We start from the raw sequence: 26,595 nt of genomic DNA on the forward strand, positions 1-26,595 counted from the left end.
AAAAATGCAAAGGTCCACATGAATATCTTTGTAGACGTCTGCGTGTAGTCCAAAACATACGAGCACACATGCCTACAAAATCACTGCTGTCCCTAGTCACATCCTATGCAAACTAACAATCTGTTCAAACTAAGCCACGGATTGAAAAGCTTGCTTCCAAGTCATTTCTATGCTGGACATCAACAAATGTCTTTTCCTTATCTCCACTTCCCTGGGTAAGGTAGGAGAAGGTGCCTCTTCAGTGGAAAAGCCTCATCATCCACAAACAGAGCACAGGCTGGAGGACTGCAGCTCCAGGTAAGAGTGCATCCTCTGGCAGTGGGAGGGTCCCATGGTATGCCCCACATCCACAATCCAAAGCTTCAGGGGGATTCCTCAGTGACAGCTGGACCATGATAGACCACATTACCTCATACATATCTTTAACTATTGTTGCCACTGTACACCCGTGCTGTAGTTAAAAGCTATCAATCTGAATAAATCTCCTGTTGACAGATACCTGAAATAAATACAGAAAACGTTCTATATACTTTTGAACATGGTTCAATTATAGATTATAATTTATTATATAATAGAGTGTATTATTATATATCTATTAAACTAAATGATGAATGTGTATCACTGATTCACAAATAGCTATTCTAACGGAGCTGAAGTTCCTCGTTAGTGGCACATCGGCTCCCTCTCTCCTTGATGAGGAGCAACTCCTCCAACTGTGCCCTGCTGCATTCAAGCACTCGCATAAGAACATAGCACATCGGAGCGCTAGATACTTCTGTTTGTGGCTTGACTGTCCTCTCCCTTCCGTCTCTGGGTTGCTAAAATGTGGGGAAATGGAACTATAGGGCCGAAAATTCTGTTTTCAACCACGGAAAGCAAATCCACGTTTCAGTACAAAGGACAGCGTCAGTGTCAAGACATGACTGAACAATCGTCGACGATGGGAAAGACTTCAGATCCGACAATGTAAAGTCTTGGTCGGGGAGACAAGCAAAATACAGAGGGCGGGTTCTCGTCAGATACAGACAGCGCCACACACTTCTACAAGTCACAAGTGATTATTCGTATTAGTCTATACAATGTTTTTTAGGAAAATACTATTTATTCTGCTTTTACTGTAACACTGGCAGGAGGAAAAGGGGGTCATTTAACGACTACCATTTCAAATGAAGCTGTGTGAAATGCAATGCTGCAGAAAGCGAAAGCTTGTACGCAAAAAATCCCCGACTCGGATAAAAACAGAGCCGTTATTACTACAAATGATCCTTTTAATCTAAGAAAGGAAGTGTGAGATACTGGCACTGGATTTTATTTATTCCCCAAACAAAAGCTGAGAGAATGCTGTTAAACAGAAGTGTAACATTTTGGACACCAACCCAAACTTTCTCCATTACTCCACTGCTACACTTATTCATCCTCACAGCACAATGGATTCCCACACAGCACACATACACACACAGATATAGGCTCTATAGGTTTTGTGCTTGTCTACTTTAATCCCGGCTGGTTTATTCTGCTCTGATCAATGACCTAAGACTAAGAAGTGATCACCCAGCTGGAGGAAAATCCTGCCCTAACATCATCCCTTTTCCCCCTCTTTGTCTCTAATTCACCTTAATTTAATCCTGATAGCATCGAGTGCTGTCGGCCCGCCTGGCAGAGCTGTAAGTCTCACAGTAGAATTAGCTTTCCCACAGAAACATTTTGCTGACGGGGAGCGCGGCTAAAATATGGCCTCTATTCCCCCACATGGCTGCATAGGGGGCTGCTTTGCATTTTAACAGCACTTTGGTTTATTCTCCAGGACACACACACAAGGAGAAAATCACACAGCAACGCTGAGCTTCCACACCGGAGATAAAAACTGCTTCTTTCACTGAAACCCGAGATTCAGCGGACAAATTAGAAGTGATGGTTTGAGGAAAGCAGGGCCATGTGTCACTGTAATAGGAAAGAGACAAAACTAATATCGGTAACTTTTAACATAAAAAAAGGGCAGGACAGGAATAAAAATAGCTCCGGAAAAGAGCAGAATGAATAAAAATGTTAAGTAAAACCGGTCTGTGTACTGTAATGGCAATGTTTACTCAAAGATAAAATAAAGCAGGTTCCTAAAGGGACAACAGAGGAAATAGAGAAGGAAGAAAAATATTCCGTAACAACTAAATCAAGAAGATTTAAAGATGTTAAAGTAATATGTTATTGGGACAACAACAGAGCTTCAGTGGGTGGTGCAAACACAACCAGTGAGTTGTCTTTTCATTTTTTGTGGCAAATATTTTTCCAACGACGCGATTCATTGTTATGCCTATAAAATGTGAAAAGTACACTACAGTTTCAGTTTTGCATTTATTTGCAGATATCGGTTGAAGAGATTACCGACAGCAGGACTTGAAGCTCAGCAGTGTGAAATTATTATTTTCTACAGTGGTGATTTGCATAAACAGTTCAAATGATTAGGAAATGAAAGATTGTATATGTATTCATACTCTTCTCATGATTAGTTTTAATCATGTATTATAAGCTGCTTAGAGTTAGAGTTAGGTCAAGTTCACTCATCTTAACGTAAACGTATCCTCTGTTGTTCAAATGCATCATCATAAGAAGAGCGACGAGAAAGCATCAATGCAGACCTCCAGATCGCATACTTTTACATCATCTCGATCGATACAACTGTTTCACGCGATGATGGTTCAGGTGTGCAATTAATCTGCGGTTCACATGACTCATTGGTCAATTATCACAATTATTGCCAATCAAAATATTGTGATACTATGCTTTATGGATTTTTCCCCCATCCCAACATTACTACTCTCTTGTCTGAATGGGAGCAGATGCCTGCAGCTGGGTTCCACATCTGGGGGAAACCCTGAAACCTAAAAGTGGATGCTGGTGTAGCATGTGTATTTTGGAATGGCATGTTCATCAGTGGTGGGCCTTCTCTGCTGGTCTAGTCAGAATCACAAAGTTATAGCTATTTTATAATTTAATCATTTTTCATAAATACACTAGATGTATTATAATTATTTTCCCCATTATCTTATTTTCTCATTGCACCGCTGCTGTCTTCCTCCAGTTGCTCTGCTTCCAGTGCAGGTTGTTTTAAGTAGAGCTTTTATCCAATCAGATCTCACCTCTGTGTCTCTAGGTAGAACAGAGCCAGAGGCCTGAAGACTCACAAGTGAATCCCTTTGCAGTTTAAGTGAATGGGGACGATATTGTTGATTGTCATAGTCTTCAACCAATCAGATCTTTAGTGTGACATGTTGGGCGTATTCTTTGACGTGTCAGAGCTGCTAGCTGGCCTATAGCTACGTGATTGGTCAGTGGGCTAGCCTGACATGTTGGGCGGTGACAATCCCAACATCTGCTGCCTCTGTGAGCGGACATGTTCAGCCTCAAACGCATTAAAACATATTGAAGAAATACAACTGAGGAGGCTCGACTGTCTTCACTGAATGAATGGAGAAGGACTTCTTACTGGAACTACAACACAGATGTACTGAACAACGTGAGATTAAACTCTTTGTTAACAAAGAAAGGAGGATGGACTTTATCTTTAAAGAGTGAACAGCAGCTCTGGTAAGTGAATTGCTTTTGTTTGTACATCTGCAGTAGCTTTAATATGCTGGTTTATATATTATTATTTGTACAACTTGTTATGAAGATGGATTTTTGTTTGGTTTTATATGTGATAGGAACTATCGTTACGTCCAATGTTGCTCTGGGGACATTTAGCCGGTGCTAGTGTTGGCGACTTTCTCGCTAAATCTAGCGACTTTCCGAACTGTTTCTTTTTTGTCAAAAGCTACTAGCGACAGATGGAGTGACTCTTTCTGGTGTTCTGACTCTGACATGAAAGCACGTACGTTCTGCACTGCGGGTGCTGCCGTGAGCCCCAAAGCTCTCACAGGCGGTTACTCTCACAGCTGCCTCGCGCAGCCGTCAGCGATGAGAGGCGCCGCACTCTCGGCGTATTCATGTATCTGCACTCTGCAGTTAGTGTATTTATAGGTATTGAGCCTCATTTTTACACGAAACAAACAATAACCGTAGCGTCATAATGAGGACAGCAGTGAAGGCCCAGGTATCAAATGCACGGCCCGCCACTGGCGTTCATATATGGGTGTGCTGTCTGGATGTGCATATCATTTTGGTCATGAAATGGGATCTTCAACAGGAAGAAAGAGTGACAACAGGGTAAACAAATCTCTTGTCTAAACAGGGTAGAAAGTAGAGTATGTTGCTGCTTCCTCAGGTGTCTTGCTTATTCAGCTTGAATTGCCCCCCCCCCCCCCCCTTAAATAAGACTCTTATCCTTTATAAAAATGATGTGAGGGCGCCGCCTCGAACAACTGCTCCCCTGACTTCATTTGTCTCCTGGCAAGTTTGATGGGGCTGCGTTTAAAAACCCATTCAATCTTATAAACCAAAAATTAAATGTAGTCGACTGTGATGGGCACTCAGTGCATCTGCTATTTATATGCTAATGTACACTCAGCCTGCCAAGGTCTGGCAAATTATTACTGCACAGCCATAAGTCAGGTGTATGGCAGAGAGGGAAGGGGGCAGGTTAACCATCACACACACATAGTGAGAGGAGGAGGAAGTGAAGGAAGGGGGAGAAGAGAGGAAGGAGGGGAGGACACAAGGAGGTGAAAAAAGCTTTAAGAGATGTCTCCATTGTCCCCCTTGACAAGTTAATATAGCTCCCCCACCTGGCAACACACACACAATGTATTTTTGGAATATGGTGTGTCTCTAATGCACACAATCATTATCACAAGACATTTCCCTTAAGAGAGAGCAAGTGGCAAATATTACACACAGATTACATACACACACACACACGAAAAGTTAAGGTGTGTCACTGCAGACTGTGGACTAGGGACACTGCGCGGTTGCCGAGTGATCTTGCATATGCACTGAAAAATATACCAAAATATACCAACCTAATATTGTGCCATTTTAACAGAGGACAAGTGTCAGAGGTCAACAAAGAACTGACTAGCCATCGATAAGATTGACTATAATGGTGGGGGGGGGGGGGGGGGGGGGTGATGGACACAAGCGCTAAAGTTGATTAGGACAGGGTTAAAAAGCTAGAGTTCCTTAATACTCTTCTGGTACGGAACTAAATATGTCCGTAGTACTGGCTACTAGAAACTGGTCGTTCTTTTCTCTTCCAAACAATGCAGGGACCAACAATAAAGTTATTTGTCACTGGCCCGTCAGGCAACTTTGTCAAGAACTAACTTTCTAATGGTCCTAATTCAAATTCACAAGAAACTTCACATAGTGTAAAATAAAAACAATACATTCAAGTCATTTTTAAAGGTTTCTTTCTTAATAACTTAAAAAGAAATGCATCAATTCAAAAAATGTTACACTAAGAAACAACAACAGATGACTGGTAAACAACTGTTTTCTGCCACCTTCACAGCAGACAGACAGCATCATTTGTACAAACATCCTTTGAACAGACGACTGTCTCTGTTTTGGGGGTCAATGTGTGGAAGTCTTTACCCTCACAACTCCAAATGGATCATGAAGGGATCATTTTAAACCCAAGTTGAAAGCGTTCTTAAAGAGCTGAGATGTACAGTATTGGTTCAATGGTACTTGTGTCTGTACAAATATAAATTTGCCACTTTCTGTTCCTTCGGCAAATTTGTTGTACAGATGCGTGAAGTGTGTGAAGACAGCATTTAACATTTGGCCTACTTTGTTAAATTGAAAAGGCGTTTTGTAAAATAAACATTTTAAAGTCGGGTATGAATAAAAGTGTAATGAATCAGCATTGTCATCAAAAATCCAAACGATAACCACACCTTCTATATACAGGTTACATTTGGCTATCAGGATCATCCTAACTACAGGTTTTGGACCAACATCTAGTTGTAGCTTAGAACAGGTTAAAGACCGAGCAGTTACCGTAAAAGCACCCAACCTCCTGCCTCTGTGGCCCTCTTTTCATCTGTACAACTGTTTCAACGCATTCTTTTATGTTCTGCTAAAGTCCACTGCCACTAATTGATTTAAACATATTTACAAACTACTAATTAGGCCGAAGGCTTCCAGTGGAGTCTGACCCATTAAAGGCTTGATTTGCCACAACATCCCACATCTCTATTACCACTTTGCACTCCTGTTCATTACTACCCAGAAAGGATCCCAAGGGATCCCACGCTAATGAGAAATAAGCTTTCCACTCCCCTCGCTCCATAGCTTCTTCTCCACTGTTTGACCCCATTATACTCCTCCAGACCAAACGCCCCCCAAACACACAGGCATAGTCTCTGGGGAGCAGTCAACTTATATGATGTATAGGGTGACATCTTTATTTCACTAACCGAGGCTGGCAGGTCTATTAGCCAGCCCAGAGCTCCCGAAACCTTTCCCTGTCAACGAGCTTATTCTCAGCAGTCTACTTCAGTTCCCCCTCCCATCTTGTCTCAATCTGTGATCAAAACAGTCATTATTATACAATTTCGCCTACTGCCAAAGTGAAATTACACAGTGCTATTCTTCATTTCATTGAGGCCCTCTGAAAGCTCTGGGAGGACACCTGGAATGTCCCGAGAAGGTGCAGGGGCCCTTTAAATACCCCTGGGAGTTTGTGGAGCCCTGTGGTCAGTGGGATGAGATTGGTCCACAGATCTCAAGTATAACCAGCAGTCAACCGTCCCAGTGGATCCATCAGTTCCAATTTGGAAACCATCTCTTTTTACTATATAAGAGACCCCTGATTGAACTAGACTGTGTCCACCATGATTTACTACATTTTACGCCATCAACTAATGTGAGCCACATGACACTAGAGGGGTCATCTTTCAAAATCACAATAACTACTTGTTGCAAAACCTTTTAAAATAGGACTTTTCCTATGTTGTTCAACTTAAACCAAACTGGTCTTCTGAGTGGTCTAATTAAAATAGCATCAAAAAATGACTCATGATCATCAGGAGGTTATATTTTCACGAATGTATTTTTCTTCTAATTTTGTTGTATTCAAATTTTATTTATGTCCACAGACAGGCTCACTGCACGGAGCTCACTGCTTCACTGCACGGAGGTCACTGCACGGAGCTCACTGCTTCACTGCACGGAGCTCACTGCTTCACTGCACGGAGCTCACTGCTTCACTGCACGGAGGTCACTGCATGGAGGTCACTGCTTCACTGCACGGAGCTCACTGCTTCACTGCACGGAGCTCACTGCTTCACTGCACGGAGCTCACTGCTTCACTGCACGGAGGTCACTGCATGGAGCTCACTGCTTCACTGCACGGAGCTCACTGCTTCACTGCACGGAGCTCACTGCACGGAGGTCACTGCAGACCCAGATGATCAGATCACCTCTATATTCATCAGTGACTTTTTTTCTCAGGCATGGTTAGTCACTCATGACTGATGTAGGCCTACAGCATCACCCATTCATCATTTTTCCTTATGGCTTTTAATGGCTAAGACACAATGCAAAAATCCCCTACTGTATTTAAAAGGTGTTGCACGAAGCATATTTTAGTCCTTTTTAGGCATACCTTTAGGCTGGGCTAGAATATTTGTATCAGAGATTCAATGACATTTTCAAAAGCTTTTTTTCCCACCACCATCTTAAATTCTCTACTCTTTGCAATTACTTTCTTTTTCACGCCATCAATGAAAAAACATCTGATCAACACATTTTTTAAGGTGCAGTAAACAATGACAAGACTCCCTCTGAACATATTGCATAATGAGGATGAATAGAGAAATAGTGGCAAAGAGAGCAGTAGAAAAAACAGTACTTGCGTACAACTGAGAGAATGAGACACATTCAGAGAATAAATGTGCAAATGAAAAGGCGAAATAGAGGGATAGTCTTTCTTTGTTTATCTCCAGTGAGAAACAGGCGGCCACATCCATTGTGCTGTGATAAGATGGGTTATCAGCAGTAAACAAGGCCTGGACCTGTATGAATGGAGCCCGGAGTGACTGAATACACTCTTAAAAACAGATATGTTCAAATAAGTCTGCATGTCTTATCCTTTCCTAAACACGAGCCCATGTTTTCAGTTTGCAGCACTCAATGGATGCATATGGGATTCTCCTTATCATAGCTCATACTGAAAACTCCCTTCAAACATATTCAGTCATCCAATGAGAGCTGGAGCACGCACCCGTTTCCTGATACTGTGAAAAGTGTTATTAGAGAAACACTTTCTTTAAGATACAACACTCTTTTACTGTGTAAAGGTCTCAGCATGCTTCAAACCTTTTCTTCCACAATCACTCTCATACAATAGACTGTAATATTCCGACACAGTAGGTGGTGGTATGCGCCTTCAAAGTTGGTTTGTGAATGTGATCCGTCACTAAACACAAAGAAGAAGCTGGACCTTATTCTAATTGGTCGAGAAGATACAGGAGAGGTGGCTATGTTTAACCTGAAAGGAGGCGCAAAAGCTACTACGTACACTGTTCCATCAGGCCACCAAAGATCGCTGACACTCTGACGACTGAGTTGACTCACAGACCAATTCAATTGTTTGTTAAATGAGTTTGTTTACTTGCCACCATGGTAGGTAGGTTGATCAATGTTCAACCCTGGTGTAAAGGCAAAAGTATTTATGGCTGGCAGACAAAAAGCCTGTCATCACTGAGAGGGAAGAGATGCGACAGATCAAACAAATGGGGGAAATGGCGCACACTTTCAGACACTCTGTGTACTCCGTTATCCACAAAAAACTGCAGAAGTAATTGCGTGAGGATGAAAAAAGACAGCTCGAGACTTTGTGACCTGGACACCGACGTAACATCAACAGTGGCAATGTTTGTATCATGTGAGCCAGTGGCTCCAATCCCTGCTACCATTATAAGCACAGGAAGTGGACCTCCACCACACTAATCGAGAGCATGGAAAGCTCATTAAATCTGCTGGTCGTGACATTTGAACGGAAAGGGAGGCATAGCCGAGGAGTTAGAAAAGTTGGACTTTGAACAGATAAGGTGTTACTGTTGTGACCTAATCAAGGGAGCTGCCATGTACACAGCTTAGCATCACCCACTGGCCTAACTGTGGTTAATTGTGCCAATCTGCCGGATTGGTGTCGCTGTAGACGTCAAAGTGATCCAATTTAAATACAGTTTCTTCAACCTGTGTCGTCACAGCAATCCCTGGCCTTGTGTTATTTTATATAGAAACATCCTCCCAATGAGTTCAACACAGAGAAAACTATACACAGATTTTAAATTTGGGGAAAAGATCACACTAAGTTGATAATCAGTATCAGCAGGGAACAAGTCAGATTGGCTCATTCCTACTGGAAATGGACCTGAAATGTCCTATAGGTAAAACCAGATGAATAAAATAAATCAAGAGTACTGGCTTCAATCACCTCACACCTTTTGAGAACCGTTATTTCTGAGGGATTGCATACAAGACATTGCTGATACATACATATCTAAAAGCTCAAAGAAACAACATCCAGTCCAGCTGAAGCTTGAGGAACACCAGCAGCTTGCCTCGTCACTTCCTACAACCCTGCGAAATATAAGTGGAAACGGTGGATTGGATGGTGTATGGTAGGTAACCCCATATTCAATAACCCAAACCATTCAGACTGCCGCCCGGTCCGGAACACCCCTTCACTCCGTCACCGTCGGCCCCTCCTGTCTCACGCACGCGATCGTCACGTTACAGGATTAAAGGTGACAATATCAAAATACATATTGTCGTGTTTTTAAATGAACATATAAGCACGTGAGAACAAACTGCTCTTAACTGCAACTCTTTATTAGCATAACTTCCTCATGCAGATTACTGCCACAGTACAGACTACAGGTTCCATGCTTCACCTAGATTCCCCTGGGTCCTAAGTCCCTCCAGGTACAGCTTCTTATCACCCTCTATGTACCAACGTACATGTATAACAAATACCACACAAATTACGGTAATCAGCGTTGCATACGTGTCTGACCAAAATACCAAAAAAAAAGCAAAAAATGAATTAATGATTTTAATAATTTTTTTTAGAGTTTTTAAAGTGTTTTTGTTTGTAATATGTATAATAAGCACAATGTAGTTATCACTACTGAATTTATCAAAGATAAAAAAGGACAAAAACATGACGTAGATAGGTTTTCAGTTTTCACGGTGTAACGGAGTTGTACCCCAAACCGGACAGTTTTTAGCTAATGTTTCAATACAATTCACTTACAATGTTGATAAAAATGATCGTGTAATGTTTTCAGTTGATTTAATGTTGTTAAACTGAAGTTAAACTTCGTACCTTTCAAACGAAATATTGTTGTAATTATTACAGTTAGCTTTGCCTTTACCAGAGTCGTTAAAACGATGCTAACACGGGTGAATTAGCCGGTGCCAATATGGCACCGGTTGCCTGCATATATAGCCTCGGATAGCCTCGGTCCTCCGCTCCTCACTCACAGTATTATTACAACCGGACGAGCCGTGCGCATTTAGAAACAAACCCCCATCATTCTGGCGAAGCTTTGGCCATGATTTATTAAAAAGACCGAGACCGGGATCTGTCAAACGGCTGGCAGGCAACTGACTTCCTCCATCGACATCCGGGTCCTTAGCGCTGCCGCTCATAAGCACAACAACACAGGCACGCAAAACTTTCTTCTTTGAGGTGTAGTGGCGGTTGGCAAACAACGAATTGGCGCATTACTGCCACCAACTGGTAAAATAAAACAAGTCAGGAGAGGTGTCGTATTTTGCCAGAGAAGACAAATATGCTCATATTTCTGCAAAATAATTGCTGAAGTTTGAAGCTGTAGTGTGTGTATACAGAGTGTGTGTGTGTGTGTTTTCTATTTATTTATATTTATTTAAGTATACTGTAAACTGTTAACAGTTAATATATTGTTCATAGTTTGAAGCTGTAGTTTGAAGCCAAGTGTTTTGTATATAATTATATTTATAGTATACTTTAAACAGTTAATATATTGTTCAATTTGAAGAAACAAGTATCGGTTCAGGCACCGTTTAGGCACCGGTATCGTTTTAAAAGTATCGCTTTAGCACCGGTATCAGAAAAACCCAAACGATACCGATCCCTAGTTATAACAGCTACTGTGTAGAGGGACTACTGCTGTCGAAAAGAACCTGATGTGTTTAAAGTGTTTGCAAACCAAATGTTGTTGCACTTTTGTTCATATAGCAGTACTTTTTAAATAAAAGTGAGCGATACACTACTTTTGAATTAATTATTGAACTTTGCCATAACAATGCGATTAATCGCGATTAAAAATTGTAATTGTTGCCCAGCACTAGTGTGAAGGCTTAGGGTTTGCTCGTTTGTTCATATAATGTTGGGACAGCAGTTTGGCTGAAGTATTTTCGCCCCGGTAAGACTTTCCTGATTTGTTAGACAAAATATAACAAATAAATACAAAGATCTAAATTGTATTTATCATTAAAATAAAAAGTGTCCACCAGCAGCTTGGTAAAATGAATTACTATTTAAGTGTAAACCCTTTTGATGCAGCAACAATTTGGTCAAAACTTAAACAGGAATGAAAATAGTATATAATGTATCACAGTATATAATGATCCCTAATGACACATTATTTGCATCTATTTTACATGATATTGGAACAGAGACCATCGGCAGCTTATTCACCAGCTATATGTCATATTCAAATATTCAGAGCCCATGCACTGAACAGTCTCCATGAAAAAAAAAGAAGAAAATGAATGCTGTGTGCATTTATATTTTCAAGTCTTTCAACTTCATGCATATGCTTCTTCATTCACCTCCGTCTAATTCACTCATTCAATAAACAAGCCTCTCTATCTGCCTCCATAACTCTCATCTCTCTCTCCAGTTTCCCCGTTATGGGAGACATCATTGAGAGGCCCGTTGAGAAAAAAACCAATCGCGTGGCGTGTCAGTGGCCCGATAGAGAAGGACCCAGTAATGGAAGGCCTTTTAAGGCTAAAAAGGAAAAGCTAATTATGATAAAGGGGCTGTAAGTTGTGTGGTTATCGCAGTGCTGGGCCTGCTGGTGCAGCAGACTGGTCCGTGACAGTGATAACCAGGCAGAGTGAGACGGCCGGCGCTCTGTCACTGTCACTCCGCCTCAGTTCAGCTGAAGATGGATTCACGCACAACAACGTATATGCATTCTTTTTTTTTTAAACGCGTAAAGCCGTTTGCATTCATTGGTCCTTTAAAACCTGAAATCTCTTTTAGCACAATAAGTATCCAGCAGGTACCCCCTCTCTTAAACACAGACAGCTCAGCACGAATCAAACCCTCTCAAATAAGCAAATGAGTTTGAGGTAAAGGCTTTCCAAATGGCAAGCTCTATGACAGCACCGTTCTGGGTAGTTTGTACCTCCATTTTGTGCCAGCTCACACTACAGCAGAATGACGATGCTAAGCTAGATACAGAGGCAGCCAGATAGACATATCAGCTGTCAAGCCATGGGGCACATTGGTGGTAGTGAAGGGAATGAATGGGTACATCTTCCCCCTTGCTCCCCAATTTCTTCTCCCCGTGTCTGATGCATCATGCATCATGGCTGTGCCTTGCTATCTCACCTCTCCCAAATGTCTTCACTATTAACATTTCCATCCTTCCACTCTCTATCATACGTCCCTCTGGGAGAAATGCAGGAACGAACAGAGACATTTAAAAAGAAAGTAGGAAGAGGGCGCTTTTTCAGAGCCACGCAAAGGAATAGAGACCAACAGGGAAGGACAAATAAATATTGCTTTTCCAATCAATTTCAGCCTAAACACTTAATTTAGCTGAAATAGGAATCGGGCTATATTTCAAGATATGTTTAGTGGACTTCATTGTGAGCTGGCTTGTCTTCTTCCAGGTTTCCACAGTTTAAAGACTATAGCTCTTTGATTCCTCTGTACACGACAAAGTCAAAAATGGGCATGATGTAATAATATCGGTCAGACTTTGTGTTTATCCAAACTCATGGAATCAGATCAGCGTAAATAGAGAAGGACCCGGTTATCAACAAATGACTCCTCCATAGCTGTTCTGTGGAACTAACTCCCTCCTCTGTAAATGGACATCTGTGATGTTGATTTGTAGTGGGATCCTGCCATCTGCTGGCCAAGCTCAATACCAGCTAAATATATAGAGTGAAATCATCAGCCTGTGGGATTGTATTGTAAACATGAGTAAAACACAAGTGTGTCAGTAATAAAGTGTTTCTTTTCCTAGATCATGAACCATGTGTGATCTGCAGGGTGTATCTAATACAAGAATGCCACGAGCTAACCGGCGCTCTTTATTTGACATTGAACTACTCAAAGGTTTTAGACATTCAGCAGAGGTTATACAATGAGCCATTACTGACTTGTTTCAAAGTAAATGTTCTGCACTTGACTCAGCTCAACCACCAGTAAGATGTATTGTTGTGTGTCACTCACCACTTTGCGGACCCTGGTCTTATAATCAATGTGAAGCTCTTGGTGTTTCTGCAGGGTAGCTTCTAAAGATCTTTTGAGATCCAGCGCTCTCCTTAACAGCTGCTGCTCAGCACCTGACTTAGTGAAGACCTGCACAGACAGACAAACAGACAGACCTGTTAGACAGATCCAAGGCTTTCTTCAACAACCAATGGAAACTAAGACAAAAGAAAAAAAGAGTTTGGACATTGCAGATGTTTGTACCAAAGCATGTATTTGTGGAATAAACTGGGCTCTAAAGTCAAACCACACTGGTCCCATTAAGGGCCTAGACTGTGGTGGCCCGCCATACTCTATTTTGTTCTGCAACAGTTTTATAAGAAACTCAAAATATTTCTTCATTACATTACAGTCATTTAGCAGACGCTTTTATCCAAAGCGACTTACTATAAGTGCTTTCACCTCAACAAGTGGGCTGACTGGCTCTCGTCAACTCCGGTGGGAAACCGTGCATGAAAGCAGTACTGGCAGTAAAATAAGGATTTGTATAACGGTAGCATTAGTAACTGTGGTTTGTCTACTCATCTTGTATACGGTACTATCTTCTATCCACATACTTTAATATGAGAATTTATCACACGACTACATATTTGAACCCTGTGTGTTGCTAACCTGAACCCAGCCCTGCACAGCTGGTAGGTGTTTGTTTGTTATCAGTCTATGGAGGTCTTTCACCGTCGAAACCACTGCCTCATTATCCTCTGTTTCCTTCACACGAAGACCTGGAAGGAAAGGAAAAGAAACAATTAAATGATAAAGCAGTGGCGAAATGTCAGGGCCTTCAAGATATTCAGAGAAGGCCTCGCAGATAAAATATAACAAACGTATCCGATCAATTCTATAAATAAAATAAAATAAAATATAAAATTACGCTGACTTGTTTCTGTTGTTTTCTGTCAATGCTCTGAAGTGCCAAATCCAGCCTCGCGCCTTCGTAAAGACTATCTCACACAGTCCCAGAGAGAAACTTGGGAGTTCAATTAGGAACTATCTGATCAAAGACAGCCCTGTGACAGTCTGGCGACCCTGAACAGGATGAGCGGTTAACGATAATGGATGGATGATCAAAGAATGGAGAAATTAAAAAATGTTGTAATTGACAGTTTTTTACATTTGTTGCTACATTTAAGTCAGAATCAAATACATCTCGTATTACATCAGGTTTGATACCCAGCCCTATGTCTGAATGGTCAAGGACAGTATATAAATATACACTGAGTTGCCAGTTTATTAGGAACACCTAACTTAATGTATTCAATAAAATAAATAACAAAGCAGGAATGAAGTAAGTTTATAATGTTCAATTGTTAGACCAAACTGTTGAATCAACAATGATAATTCTGGGAGGTATAATATGTGATGCATTTGTAATATTTAGCATGTGTCTATTATTTTGTCCACCCCCAATGGAATCATCACCTGTAAGACACTGTCAACATCATAAGCTTCACTAAAGATTGTATTAGTAGCATTATAATGAGTGAGTGTATGTGAGCTGCACCCACCAGGACTCAAGTTCAGGTCCAGACTGTAGGCGTGAGAGATGAGTCCAGAGTTCCGAATAAACAAGTCTTCATCAAGAGACTCCGCCTCCTCTTCTTCACTACTCCCCTCCGCCTCGTCCTTATTTTCCTCCTCCTCCTCCTCCTCCTCTCCCTCCCAATTGCTTTTCTTTTCTTCTCTGCTCTCCTCCTTCTTTTGCATCATTCCTTCTCTCCTGTCATCCTTCAGGTCTTTGCTGCAACAGGGCTGTTCCTCAACTGATAGACATTCATTGGCTGGTTGGGAGCTGGGAGGGCTGCTATTGGTTGTCTGGATGTCTATAATGTCAAACTCAGGGAAAAGCAGGCTCATGCAGGATTCCATCTCCGTCAATGTTGCCTCAATTTCCTGGTATGACTCTGACAAAGAAACAATACGTAAATCTCATGTTAAATCTTTGCTTCATTTGAAAAACTCCCAAACAAAACAACGTTCAAACAAGATCTTGACGGGATTTTAGACAGTACGCTGGACTGTCAATTTGGTCCAGTCTAGTTCATAAAGAATCAGTTATCATTATTATTGTCACTTGACAACGTTTTGTTGACTGATGTGGTGTTTACCCTCCATGTCTTTGGAGGCTGCCTCTACTCTCTCCTTGTAGATTCTCTGCATTTTCCTCTGTCTGTCCACCTCCCTGCTCCTCTCTGCTACTGTCCTGGCCTCAGCATCTTGGAAGTCCACCTGACAGCAACATGGGGCATGTTAATCAATTTGGAAGACACCATTCAAGTAGATAGCAACAGTAGCACAGGAAAGGAGTGATACTTACCGGAGCAGGTATACATCATAGAGTGCAGGGTTCAGTAACTTTAGGCACGCGTGCCAATGGCTGAACCAATGGCTGAACCCATGGCTTAACCCATGGCTGAACCCATGGCTGAACCCATGGCTGAACCAATGGCTGAACCCATGGCTGAACCCATGGCTGAACCCATGGCTGAACCCATGGCTGAACCCATGGCTGAACCCATGGCTGAACCAATGGCTTAACCAATGGCTTAACCCATGGCTGAACCAATGGCTTAACCAATGGCTTAACCCATGGCTTAACCAATGGCTGAACCAATGGCTTAACCCATGGCCCATACTAAGCGTGCAAGAGAGTTTTTTGGAAATGATGAAGTGCTTTCTCATCTGCATGCCAAATGACCTCTTTCACAATCATAGGCAGTGATTTGCGGTTGTTTGGCTGGCTCATAGTTTTCATACAGCAATTTCAGCTGATGAAGTCGTCCCTACCGGCAGTGTCATCGCGGCATGTGAACTATTGCACATGCGCACATCGCAATGTTGACGTTGAAACATAATTGGTGCAGACCTATAAACTCTGTGGTGTTGTTATAAAACTCGTCATCTATAATATTGTTGCTTATTGGAGCCTCTGGTTCCTTTATGTTTTATGGCTATTGTTGTGTTTTGGTAAGTAACCTGTTTGTTTTATAGAGATATTGTATCTCAATGGGACCATTCTGGTTGAAAAAAGGATTAAAAAAATATTCAAATAAGCTTTATAGGCAAAATATTACGGCTAAAATGTGACACACTGTGGTGTCAATCTCAATGTTGTAATTCATCAACAGAATGTCACAGGACAGTTTGTTTGACAGAGACAAAAAAGGGCAGTTTAATCCCTCTCACCTTCTTAACCTGTTTGAGAAAGTGGTAGCCCAGTGCCAACTTCTTATAAGCTGCCCCATAAGAGGTCTGCCATGACTGGACAGTCTGGATGGCCAGGGACCGGAGTTTCCTGGCTACTTCCTTAGGAGGGGGGAGAGGCTGCTCTGAGTCAGTCTCTACCGTCAACTCCAGGAACTCCTACAGAAGAGGGACGAGTCAGAGACACAAGGAAGGGAAGAAGGATGGGACATATTTGAAAAACCTGACCTCAATCCGACCCAAAAGACCCAGACTAGAGGTTTGAACGCAGGCGCCCAAAGACCCTCGCGCACCTCGGCTAGATGAGACTTTTTACTCGTTTCTTCGTGGAGAAAAAGGTTCCATTAGAAGAGCTGGTGTCTGTGACAACAGACGGGGCTCCCACCATGACGGGTCGGCATGCAGGCTTCATTGTGCAATGCACCGGTGACCCAGAATTCCCAAAAGTTGGTGATTAGTACCAATTCATTTAAAAAATGTGAGCGTTGATTTTTTTTATCTTACATAACTGATCATTTGTGTAAACATGGGACAGAGTTCATGATTTGTTCAAAAATGTTACAAAGGTAACAAGACATGATTTGAAGATAGATATGACAGTTAATGATTTCTAAAAAAATTAGAAGTGATTATTTGTACAAAGATATAACAGGTGTGATTTTGAACAAAATACACAATCATTGTTATTCATTATTGTGAGGAATAATTAACATTGACATGTGATCAGACAGTCTCTTCACATATAGTATTATTATTATTATTATTATTGTTAAAAGGTGATCTGTGCAACTTTGTTATTCAGGAAGTTTGTATCAAACAAGTAGCCCTTCGTACTACTCAGTACCCTTGAAGTAGCTCTCAGTTTCAAAAAGGTTGGTGACCCCTGGTCTACATGATGCCAGTACCTGGAAGTTGTCCACCAGCAGCGTTCTAAAGTGGTGTGATCTGGAGAAGAGCTCACTGGCGATCTGGAAGGCAGACAGTCGGACCTCAGCATGTTCTTGGTTGAGCTGAGATATCACTGAGTGGTACACGTGGTCTATGCAGTCATTCGACACTCTGGGAGGAATGAAAGACAGAGTGAAAAGTTAAGCTCCATATAACATGTAGGAATATTTTCGTGTTCTTATAATCATGTGAATTCTAACTTTACCATGAATATCACTACAGCGTCGAATTAAGGCAATTGTAGGTCAAATAAATTATATACATACATACATACATACATATATACATATATATATATACATACATATATATACATATACATATATATATATACATACATATATATACATATACATATATACATATATATACATACATATATATACATATACATATATATACATATATATACATATATATACATACATATATATACATATATATACATATATATACATATATATATACATACATATATATATATATATATACATATATATACATATATATATACATACATATATATATATATATATATATATATATACACACGTATATATATATATACATATACATTATATATATATAATCTCAGATAATTTTTTGTTTTTTCTTCTCAGATTTATGATTTCAATCTCTGAATATGAATTCCCTATTTTGTTTTTCGCAAATTTTAAAAACGTTTTTACTCTGAATATTACCCCCAGCGCTGTAAACAAAAGTGCCTACATTGGCGTATATTATATCTATTGTCTCAGATTGGTTCGGGGTATACAAAAATCAATGCAGTGTATATGTACAGTATGTTACAATGTTTCACTGACAATGGAGAATATTTTGCATCATCAAAAATGTACTGAAACCTTTGCACGGTCGGATTAACCTGTAAAGGGGCCCAGAGCAAAAGTGTGATGTCAGTCCTAACTCAGAATTCTGAATATGTACGGTGTATTAATGGACTACTACTTTGGCTTTTTTCAGAGAGGAGGAACTAGGAAGTACTCCATGGTACACAGTGACTTATGCCTGAAGTATCTCTCTGGGTAGAAATGTAGCCTCAGTTCGTGACATACTTGCAGATCTTCTTGATTTCCTTCATGCTGTCCTGGTTGAGCTGTGGTTCTCCTGATGTGGTAAGCTGCTCCACCAGCTCTGACAGCCTGTCCCTCCGAGACAACTCCATCTAATTCATTAACACACCTGTGAAAGGAGATATACTGCTGACTAAAAGGAGTTTACCAAGAGTGAAGTTCTCCAGCCAAACCATTCAAGGAGACATAATACAAAAATATCTAAATATCTGCAAAACTGAAAAAAGTGGGATGTGAATCCTGGTATAACCACGATCAGATCATGTCATCAGATCAGTCATGGGGAGATGCAGACAGAAAGAAAGACAGAATAATATGGAAGTGTTTTATCTCCGAAAAAATCGCATATGTAATGCTTATTAACCTGTACACTGATGGTTATTGAAGGCTGTCATGCAATATTAAAACAAATACTGAAGATTATTTAAAGTACCAGGTGTCCTCCCATTGTAAAATAAGATTCATAATTGTTCATGTTGATGCTTAAAAACAACTATACTACAATATATAATATATTTAGTAACGTTACATTGCGAAGTAACGTCATAGCATACGTTACACGGCTATTTCTTGGTTATATAGATCTATATAACGAGGTTTCGTAAGCTTACCATCTACCACCCACTAGCAGTACATGTACTGTACTAGACTGTAATGATAATCGAGTGATCATTGGGGCTACACCTTCCTATATACAGACAATGCAGAAACACACAATATGCATTAACATGCAAACAGTTCCATACAAGTAACGTTAATTATGTAGCCAGCTAACGCTACATCACAATTTTAAATACTTATCTTTCTGATTTACATTTTAGCACTTTTTATGAAATTTAAAAGGTAAACATAAACAAGTTCTATTATACAACTAAGTTACACAATTCTAGAAAATGTATTTAAGTCAAAATTGCGTTGAAGTGAATTTATAGCTTTGCTAGCTGCTACAATGCTAACAAACGTAAACAGGTTTTCGGTGTCGTAAACCACTTACCAGTAAGTAGCTTGTTTTATTAGGTAAGGTTACTGACTCAGCACATTTTCCAGCTGTTAGCTCCAACTGATCAACGCAACTCGTAGTTCATTCATGACATTATATTAACGCCTGCTCTTCAGCCCCGTTTTTATGTTAACCGTTTACTTACCTTCCTCGAGACACACATATTTCCGTTCGCTACTTGTACTACCGGTTTGACTTTTCAGAATAAAAGCACCGAAAAGGCGCACCGCCTGTACGGCACATGGACCAAATACATACAAAGGACCTTCATGCACTCATAACGTCGTATACAGTCGAATGCAAATGAATAATACTAATACAGTTTTTGTTGCATCTGTGATTCTACTTTCATAAGTTGTAGTTTAGTGTGGTATGTGCTGTAGTGTGGTGGTGCCGAATTACAATCGGCTGTGTTCTACTGGGAGGCATCTAAAATGTTGTGCCTGCAGTGCTGTTGGCTTTGAAACATTCAGATCACATCAGATTATAGTCTGGAATAGGTACCAAAACTAATACAATACTGTGCCATGTTACAATTCAGTGACATCATGAAACAAGAAGTATGAATAAGATGTGTGGTTTTTATATTATGAAGTGAATGACGGTTACTGACGCTGGCTGCTGGAACAGATGAACATCTGGGAGAGAACACAAACACAATCCAAAAGCAAAACATTCTGTTTACACAGCAATGTTTATTTTAGATATATAACATTTATTTTGTACCCAAAATCACGAATCACAAATTTGCCTCAGAGGGCTTTACAATCTGTACACATACGACATCCTGTTTTAGAGAAACTATATCATTAGATAGCCGATGTCGGAGGTGTGCTGGGCCGAGTAGAATAACTTGCAGGTCATCCAGGTTTTTATGTCCTCAAGACACGCTTGAAGTTTAGTGAACTGGTTGGTCAATTATGATTGAGTATCATCTGCATAACAAAGAAAGGTTATAGAGTGTTTTTGATATTGCCTAAGGAAGCATATAAAGTGAATACAAATGGTCCAAGAACAGAACGTTGCAGAACTCCATGACTAGCGTTGGTGTTCGTGGAGGATTCATTGTTTACATTTACAAACTGAGGTCGATCCGATAAATAGGACTTAAACCAGCTTAGTGCGGTTCCTTTGATGCCCATATAATGTTGGAAGCTGCTCTAATGCTCTAATGATCTTAGAGAGGAAGGGAAGGTTAGAGATCGGTCTGTAGTTGGCCAACACCTCTGGATCAAGAGTGGGCTTCTTAAGAAGAGGTTTGATCACAGCTCCTCTGAAGGACTGTGGGACATGGCCTGTTAGTGAAGACCGGTTGATCATATCTAGTAAAGACATGCTAACTAACGGTAGCACTTCTTTAAGAAGTCTAGTCGGTATAGGGTCTAAGAGACAGGTGGAAGGTTTAGACGTCAGTTTGTCAAGGTCGATGGGAGTAAAGCCATCTAAACATATGTCAGGGTTTACAACTGTTTCTATGGTAACTCTATTTGAGGATAGATTGTACTGGTTGAGGGCAGTAGATTATTAATATTCTCTCCAATAGTTATCATCTTATCATTGAAGAAGTTCATGAAGTCATTACTACTGAGGTCTATAGGAGCCAGAAGCAGGTCGAGGGTGTGGTTCAAACAGTGGGTTTCTGTACAATCTGACGGAATCCAATCAAATCTGATAATGAGAAGAACGCAGTACTAAGGCTGTCATGATCAATGTTCACATGAATATTAAAGTCACCTACAATAATGACCATCTGTTTTAAGGATTAGATTTGATAAAACCTCTGATAGGAATTCAGAATACGGACCTGGGGCGCGGTACACTATAACAAATAGAACCGGCTGTATTGTTTCCAGGTTGGAACCAGGCTTTCAAATGAGTTATAATTTAGTTTAGGTTTATTCATCGGCTTGAGTCAAAAATGGCTGCTGCTCAACCTCCTCGGCGGAGTAAAGCTTTGACTTTTAACACTAGAATTCATAATATAATTTGAAGGTAACCCTCCAGGAAACACAACATTTTTACATAATTAATTAATACTTATTATGAACACAAAGTAAAAAAAACACCTTTATTCTCATCCGCACACACATCCAAAAAAAAGGTTCTAAGGCCAACAAATAAAATGTGGCAGCTCGAGCTCGTACTGACTAACCAATGAATCCACAGGGCCAGCCCAACAGGTGTCCTCAAGGTGTGCCCCTTGACCTTTAGTTGCATGCAATAGACTCTTGTCTTGAGGAGTTGGCTCGTCTGTCGTTGGCCATGCGTTTGAAGAGTGATGGTCTCTCTCATCTCATCTCATGATTTTGACTTGTAGAGCATTTATAAGTTCTACAATCTCTGCGAAGTAGCTGCTCTCCTCTCCTACAATCATTTCTGACTGGACCATTTCCTGGTACTGGTCTCTGAGAGAGAGCAGCGAGCCCAGCAGAGACCTGTCTGAGCGGTAATGATCCAGACACATTGGAGCCATCGCCAACAAGGCCCGCAGAGCCTGAGAGAGAAACCACAGGAACCACAGAACAAGCTCATTTCATGAATGTTTGTTTAGCCATTCTGGGTTTCTTAAAAGGCATATATGGGTCATCATTTGTTTATCATCAACTTCATCACAGTCAGTCTACCTTCTCTCTGTAGTCATGCTCAGTGGACTCCAGCAGCTGTGGGACCAGATTGCACCAGCCCTTATCCAGCAGCTCCCCCTGCAGAGACACCTTGGAGTACTGACGCACCCGCTCCTCATGGGAGGCATCCAGCACCAGGTCCAGACCACCCTGAGAGGTCAGCTCCTGGTGGAGCAGGACAGACCAACATCATCTAGGAAGTCATATTCTACATCCTCAACAAGGGCCAAACTCCTAGGTCAAGCTCAAACACCGTTTGTACAGATGACTACCTGAAACAAAAAGAGTCACCGAGAGGCTGAGTAGGAGAGACCAACATGCGGACGCGCTGGCCGTCAATGACTCAGATCCAGTGGCTGCGTTTTGCATATCTATCTGCAAGAAGGATAAACAGCCACTTGTGCTGGATACCACGCATTCTAAAGGTTCAAGCGACTTTCACCACAGCGTCTAAAGGCGTTAAAACAGCGTTTAAACAGAAGTAAACGGCAATAAACAGCAGTAAGCTGCGCGATAAAACAGCGGTCAGCAAAAAATAAGACTCGCTCCCTTACCCCCTCTCCTTCCATTCACTGAACTAAACTGCTGAACAGCTGATATCCCCATTGCTGTACCCAACACCACCTGACTCAATTCCCATAATAATGACACAGGCTATACCTTCTCACTGATCATGTCATACAACATGGTGACAATGCGTGTACGCAGAACTCCACCTCCATCTGCCCTGAACAGCTCTGACAGAACCTGCAGCCCTCCATGTGACAGGAAGTGGCGCTGTGCGTAGGGGAAGTTACGTAAGAGGGAGGCCACTGCAAACAGAACCTGACAAGAGGACAATCACACACGGGAAACATTACACCTGAACACACCTTCTCAACAATAAAGTGCAATGCGGGTTTGTGTTCAGTACCTTCTTTTGGACTCTAAGGGGCTGTGCAGTGGCCAGTACGGTTAAGAGCATGTGCAGAGCCCCACTCTCCACAGCCTTCACCTGAACCTCCGGGTTACTGCAGGACAGAAGCACAAATGTGTGGCTGCTGATGTTGAACAGCTGTTCTGTAGAGCTGCGGTTTCATTGGTCTGCTGTCAGATCTTAGCTAAACACAGTTAACATGCAGCTGTTTGTTTGTACCTTGACACAGCAGATCCCAGAACAAAGGCAGAGCTTTCCTGAAATCTGAAGTCGGTGCTGTTCAGACTGTCTACAATGAGTTGGAGACCCCCCATCGAACACAGGTTCTGAGCGTTATCCACCTAACACACAAACATGCAGGCAAAGTCAGCAACTTACATCTCCGAACACATCTGCAGGCCACCTTGTAGGTGTGACTGTGTATCAGCGCATGTGTGGGGCTACCTGATGCACCAGGTACTCCAGCTCCAGCAGGATGCTCAGCTTCTGCTCCGTGCTCGAGTTGCTGCTGTTAAACTGGTCCAGCAGGCGCTTCATTATCTACACACACCACAACTCGTAAACAACTACAATATGGTTGACAGTTGATTTCAACATGTCCTGCAGCGGCTTTACAGTAAAAACCAACATCAGCTGATGTGATGAAAGTATTTTGCTGAAGCAGCTGCAAGAGGAGATCCCACAGCTTACCAACATGCAAGTCTCTGCACAGAGCTGCTTTCTGAGCATGATGAAAGGTCAGATGTCTGACGCACAACTTGCCCTCTCCGCTGAATGGTAGCTTTGTCATCATTTCAGCAATAAAAACCTAATATAGGCTCAAGTGCATGATTGAAACTACACCACATCCTATGACGATACTAGCACCACTGTTATTTTGATTGATTACACCTGCAACTACAAATGTTTTCACTGTCAATTCGTCTGCTGATTCTTTTCTCAAGTCATCACATAAGGTGGACCGACCTTTAAGGTGGACCAGCTTTTCTCCTTTCAGTGACAAGCCGCTCCTCAGAGTTTTAATCTGTTTAATCCGAAGGCCAAAGTTCGTAATTGTGAAAACCTTCAAAAGTGGAATAGTTGGTCTCCCCTGATTTGTGTGAGTTACATGTAATACCTGAACATCAGTCTCCACCAGCAGGTCCAGCTGAGCAAAGTCTCTCTTTAACTCCTCCAGGGGCCGGTACCGGGATGTCACAGTGTCCTGCGAACACATGGCAACGAGAGGACACTCACAGCACAGTACTGTTGTGATACGTTGCCATCTAGTGGAAGTGATACACTGACTCTGGATAACTACCTCATACAACCCCACTTCAAAAATACAAACTATCCTTAGAATGGAATGTTGAATATCTGTGCTGTTAACTGTTGGTCTGTGTCTTTGCTCACTGGGCTCAGGTCCTCCATCTTCTTCATGGCCCGTTTCAGCTCATCAGGACTGATGGTAGACCGGATCTCTTCCGTCTCTCTGCAAAGACAGACCTTTACTGCAGACAGAATATTCAGGTTGTGTCCTTCTCGAAGCGAGAACACTCAGGCTGCAGGAACTGCTGCTTCTACAAAGTATGCAACAGGTGAAATTAAATACTCAGTGAAGTCACGCGATCTTAAAGGAAGGGGTGTTTTCCTGGACCCATACCTGTGTTCTTGTGTCCAATATTTGAGCTGCTCTTCTCCCAGTCTGACCTCCCTCTGTCCTGTTTGCAGATTCAGCCTCACATGGGAACCTGCTGGCACTGCTTGGCCTGTGCCACACACAAGTCTAAAACAGAAGTCCGTTTGACTACGACAGCACCAGTACACCCTGCAGTACATTACCTGCTTTGAGCGTTTGCCAATCCTCAGTAGGTTGGACCACCTCGAAATCTCCATCACCAGTCACCTCTGCGTCTTCGTCAGCACCTCCTCCCTCCACCACAGTTAATGCGCAGTCAGACTGCACACACACAGAAAACATCACTTTTTTGAAGTTTTGATACAAACACAAAAAAACTATTTGCTTTTAATAAGACTATATCTATTATGCATGCTTGCATATTCGTTTTTAGTAATTAAACCTTCTCTTTTGGTGATGAGGGAAACTCCTTTTCCCTCAGGAACTCCAGTAATCCTCAAACCAAGACTTCAATTTCAGGTAAACACTAAAATCCAAATTGTCAGGTATTTTCCTGCGGATGCACACAACCGAGTGTTAACTGACTTCAAGTTGCTGTTCCAACTCATGGCTTTCGTCCCTTGAATATCAAAGTTGAACTACACAGAATACCATCCTGTGGCGAAAACCTTTCACCCTATTGCATGCTGGTCCCCATCCCAAACGTGACGTCATGTAAGACATGAAAAACATTACGTCATCCAGTAGAACTCACATTCTGTCCAAGAATGCTGGCTATGTGACAGCAATGCAGCAGCAGAACAGCGGCTCCAGCAGCACTGCAGGACATCAGCTTCATGGTGAGTGGACCAGGAGGCAGCACAGCGGAACAGCCGAACCGATACCACCTGCTGAATGGAGAACAAACTCATTCTCACCAGGCAGACTCCATCTACAAATATGATGTGTTCACGTGACCTTGTTCGGGTAGGGCACAGTTACATTTGGAACAGATAAACAGTCTTTTTTAACTTGCCTCCTGGTATTACACGGTAAGACAGTTAGATGTATGATACCAAAGGTCAGGTGTCCAAACGGAATTAGTCCAGATTTTGAACGGAGTTTGGCGTAGAACAGCTTCCCATGTGTGACAGCAACCAAGCGATGAAGGGCAAAGATACCCAGACTGGATATGAAAGTTATAGTTCGAGTAGTTAGAGTACACCGGCAGCGCTCGAGCAACAACTCACCGGTTCCAGTGACATCACACACTCAGCACACCGCGCTTCCTCCTGAAGGCTTCCGTCACTGGCCTCTGAACTCTCATTGGTCCACGTGGGTCTTCGTCTTCTTCTCTAGAAAGCTCTTAAAGCGGTGGCACGCGAACATTGCTGCCGCCAGCTGGTCCGGAATGGTAATTAGGCAATATGATATTATAATGTGTCAAATGTAGCTCTTTAGACATGCTTTTTGTAAACTTTTATCTCCTTTTATTGTAAAAAAAACTAATAAAATGTGTTTGTATCCGACCAAAGTCCAGTGTTGCTCATCTCTTCTGGACTCCTAAAGGTAAGAGAGCTCTTCCCCTGGGATAGGCCGACAGCAGTAATGAATCAGACACACACCACCCAGCGGGGAGTAACGGAGCCCCCAGTCCTGGTGCGACTGATTTCAAAGTAAAAGCAGTGGCGTATAAAACACAAGGATGGCTCTACTATAGCCAAGTGTGCCAGGAAACCATGACAGTGAGCCATCACCAATGTTATCAGCA

At 41.7% G+C, this 26,595-nt stretch overlaps 2 protein-coding genes across 7 annotated transcripts in view; both read right to left on the reverse strand.

Moving 5' to 3' along the window:
* The window catches only part of uvssa (UV-stimulated scaffold protein A), a 42,595-nt gene extending 22,764 nt beyond the window's left edge, over window positions 1-19,831 (reverse strand). For 2 of the 4 annotated variants that reach the window (XM_079268056.1, XM_079268054.1), the window contains exons 1-8: window positions 19,682-19,831; window positions 18,670-18,796; window positions 17,554-17,707; window positions 16,631-16,807; window positions 15,553-15,673; window positions 14,953-15,348; window positions 14,060-14,169; window positions 13,409-13,537 (exon numbers count right to left, since the gene is read on the reverse strand). In XM_079268056.1, coding sequence (XP_079124182.1) covers window positions 13,409-13,537; window positions 14,060-14,169; window positions 14,953-15,348; window positions 15,553-15,673; window positions 16,631-16,807; window positions 17,554-17,707; window positions 18,670-18,779 — 1,197 coding nt within the window. In that variant the 5' untranslated portion in view covers window positions 18,780-18,796; window positions 19,682-19,831. Of the gene's footprint in view, window positions 1-13,408; window positions 13,538-14,059; window positions 14,170-14,952; window positions 15,349-15,552; window positions 15,674-16,630; window positions 16,808-17,553; window positions 17,708-18,669; window positions 18,797-19,298; window positions 19,376-19,681 lie in introns of all 4 variants that reach the window. The other 2 variants (XM_079268055.1, XM_079268057.1) reach the window with 2 other exon arrangements.
* Window positions 19,832-21,741: 1,910 nt separating this feature from the next.
* On the reverse strand, window positions 21,742-26,137 carry sil1 (SIL1 nucleotide exchange factor). 3 transcript variants are annotated; one of them, XM_079269374.1, is made up of 12 exons: window positions 26,075-26,137; window positions 25,600-25,735; window positions 25,049-25,166; window positions 24,870-24,975; window positions 24,620-24,698; window positions 24,345-24,431; window positions 23,672-23,767; window positions 23,447-23,568; window positions 23,225-23,321; window positions 22,972-23,136; window positions 22,312-22,476; window positions 21,742-22,181 (listed from the first exon to the last, which is right to left on the reverse strand). In XM_079269374.1, the coding sequence occupies exons 2-12, from the start codon at window positions 25,681-25,683 to the stop codon at window positions 21,981-21,983; spliced, it is 1,320 nt and encodes a 439-aa protein (XP_079125500.1). In that variant the 5' UTR covers window positions 25,684-25,735; window positions 26,075-26,137; the 3' UTR covers window positions 21,742-21,980. The 3 variants fall into 3 exon arrangements, with proteins under 3 accessions (XP_079125500.1, XP_079125501.1, XP_079125499.1); XM_079269375.1 differs by having other exon boundaries at window positions 25,600-25,732; window positions 26,075-26,113; XM_079269373.1 differs by having other exon boundaries at window positions 25,861-26,083.
* Window positions 26,138-26,595: the final 458 nt, after the last annotated feature.

This window comes from Melanostigma gelatinosum, assembly GCF_949748355.1.
Source record: "Melanostigma gelatinosum genome assembly, chromosome: 5".
In the NCBI taxonomy this organism is placed as follows: Eukaryota; Metazoa; Chordata; class Actinopteri; order Perciformes; family Zoarcidae; genus Melanostigma; species Melanostigma gelatinosum.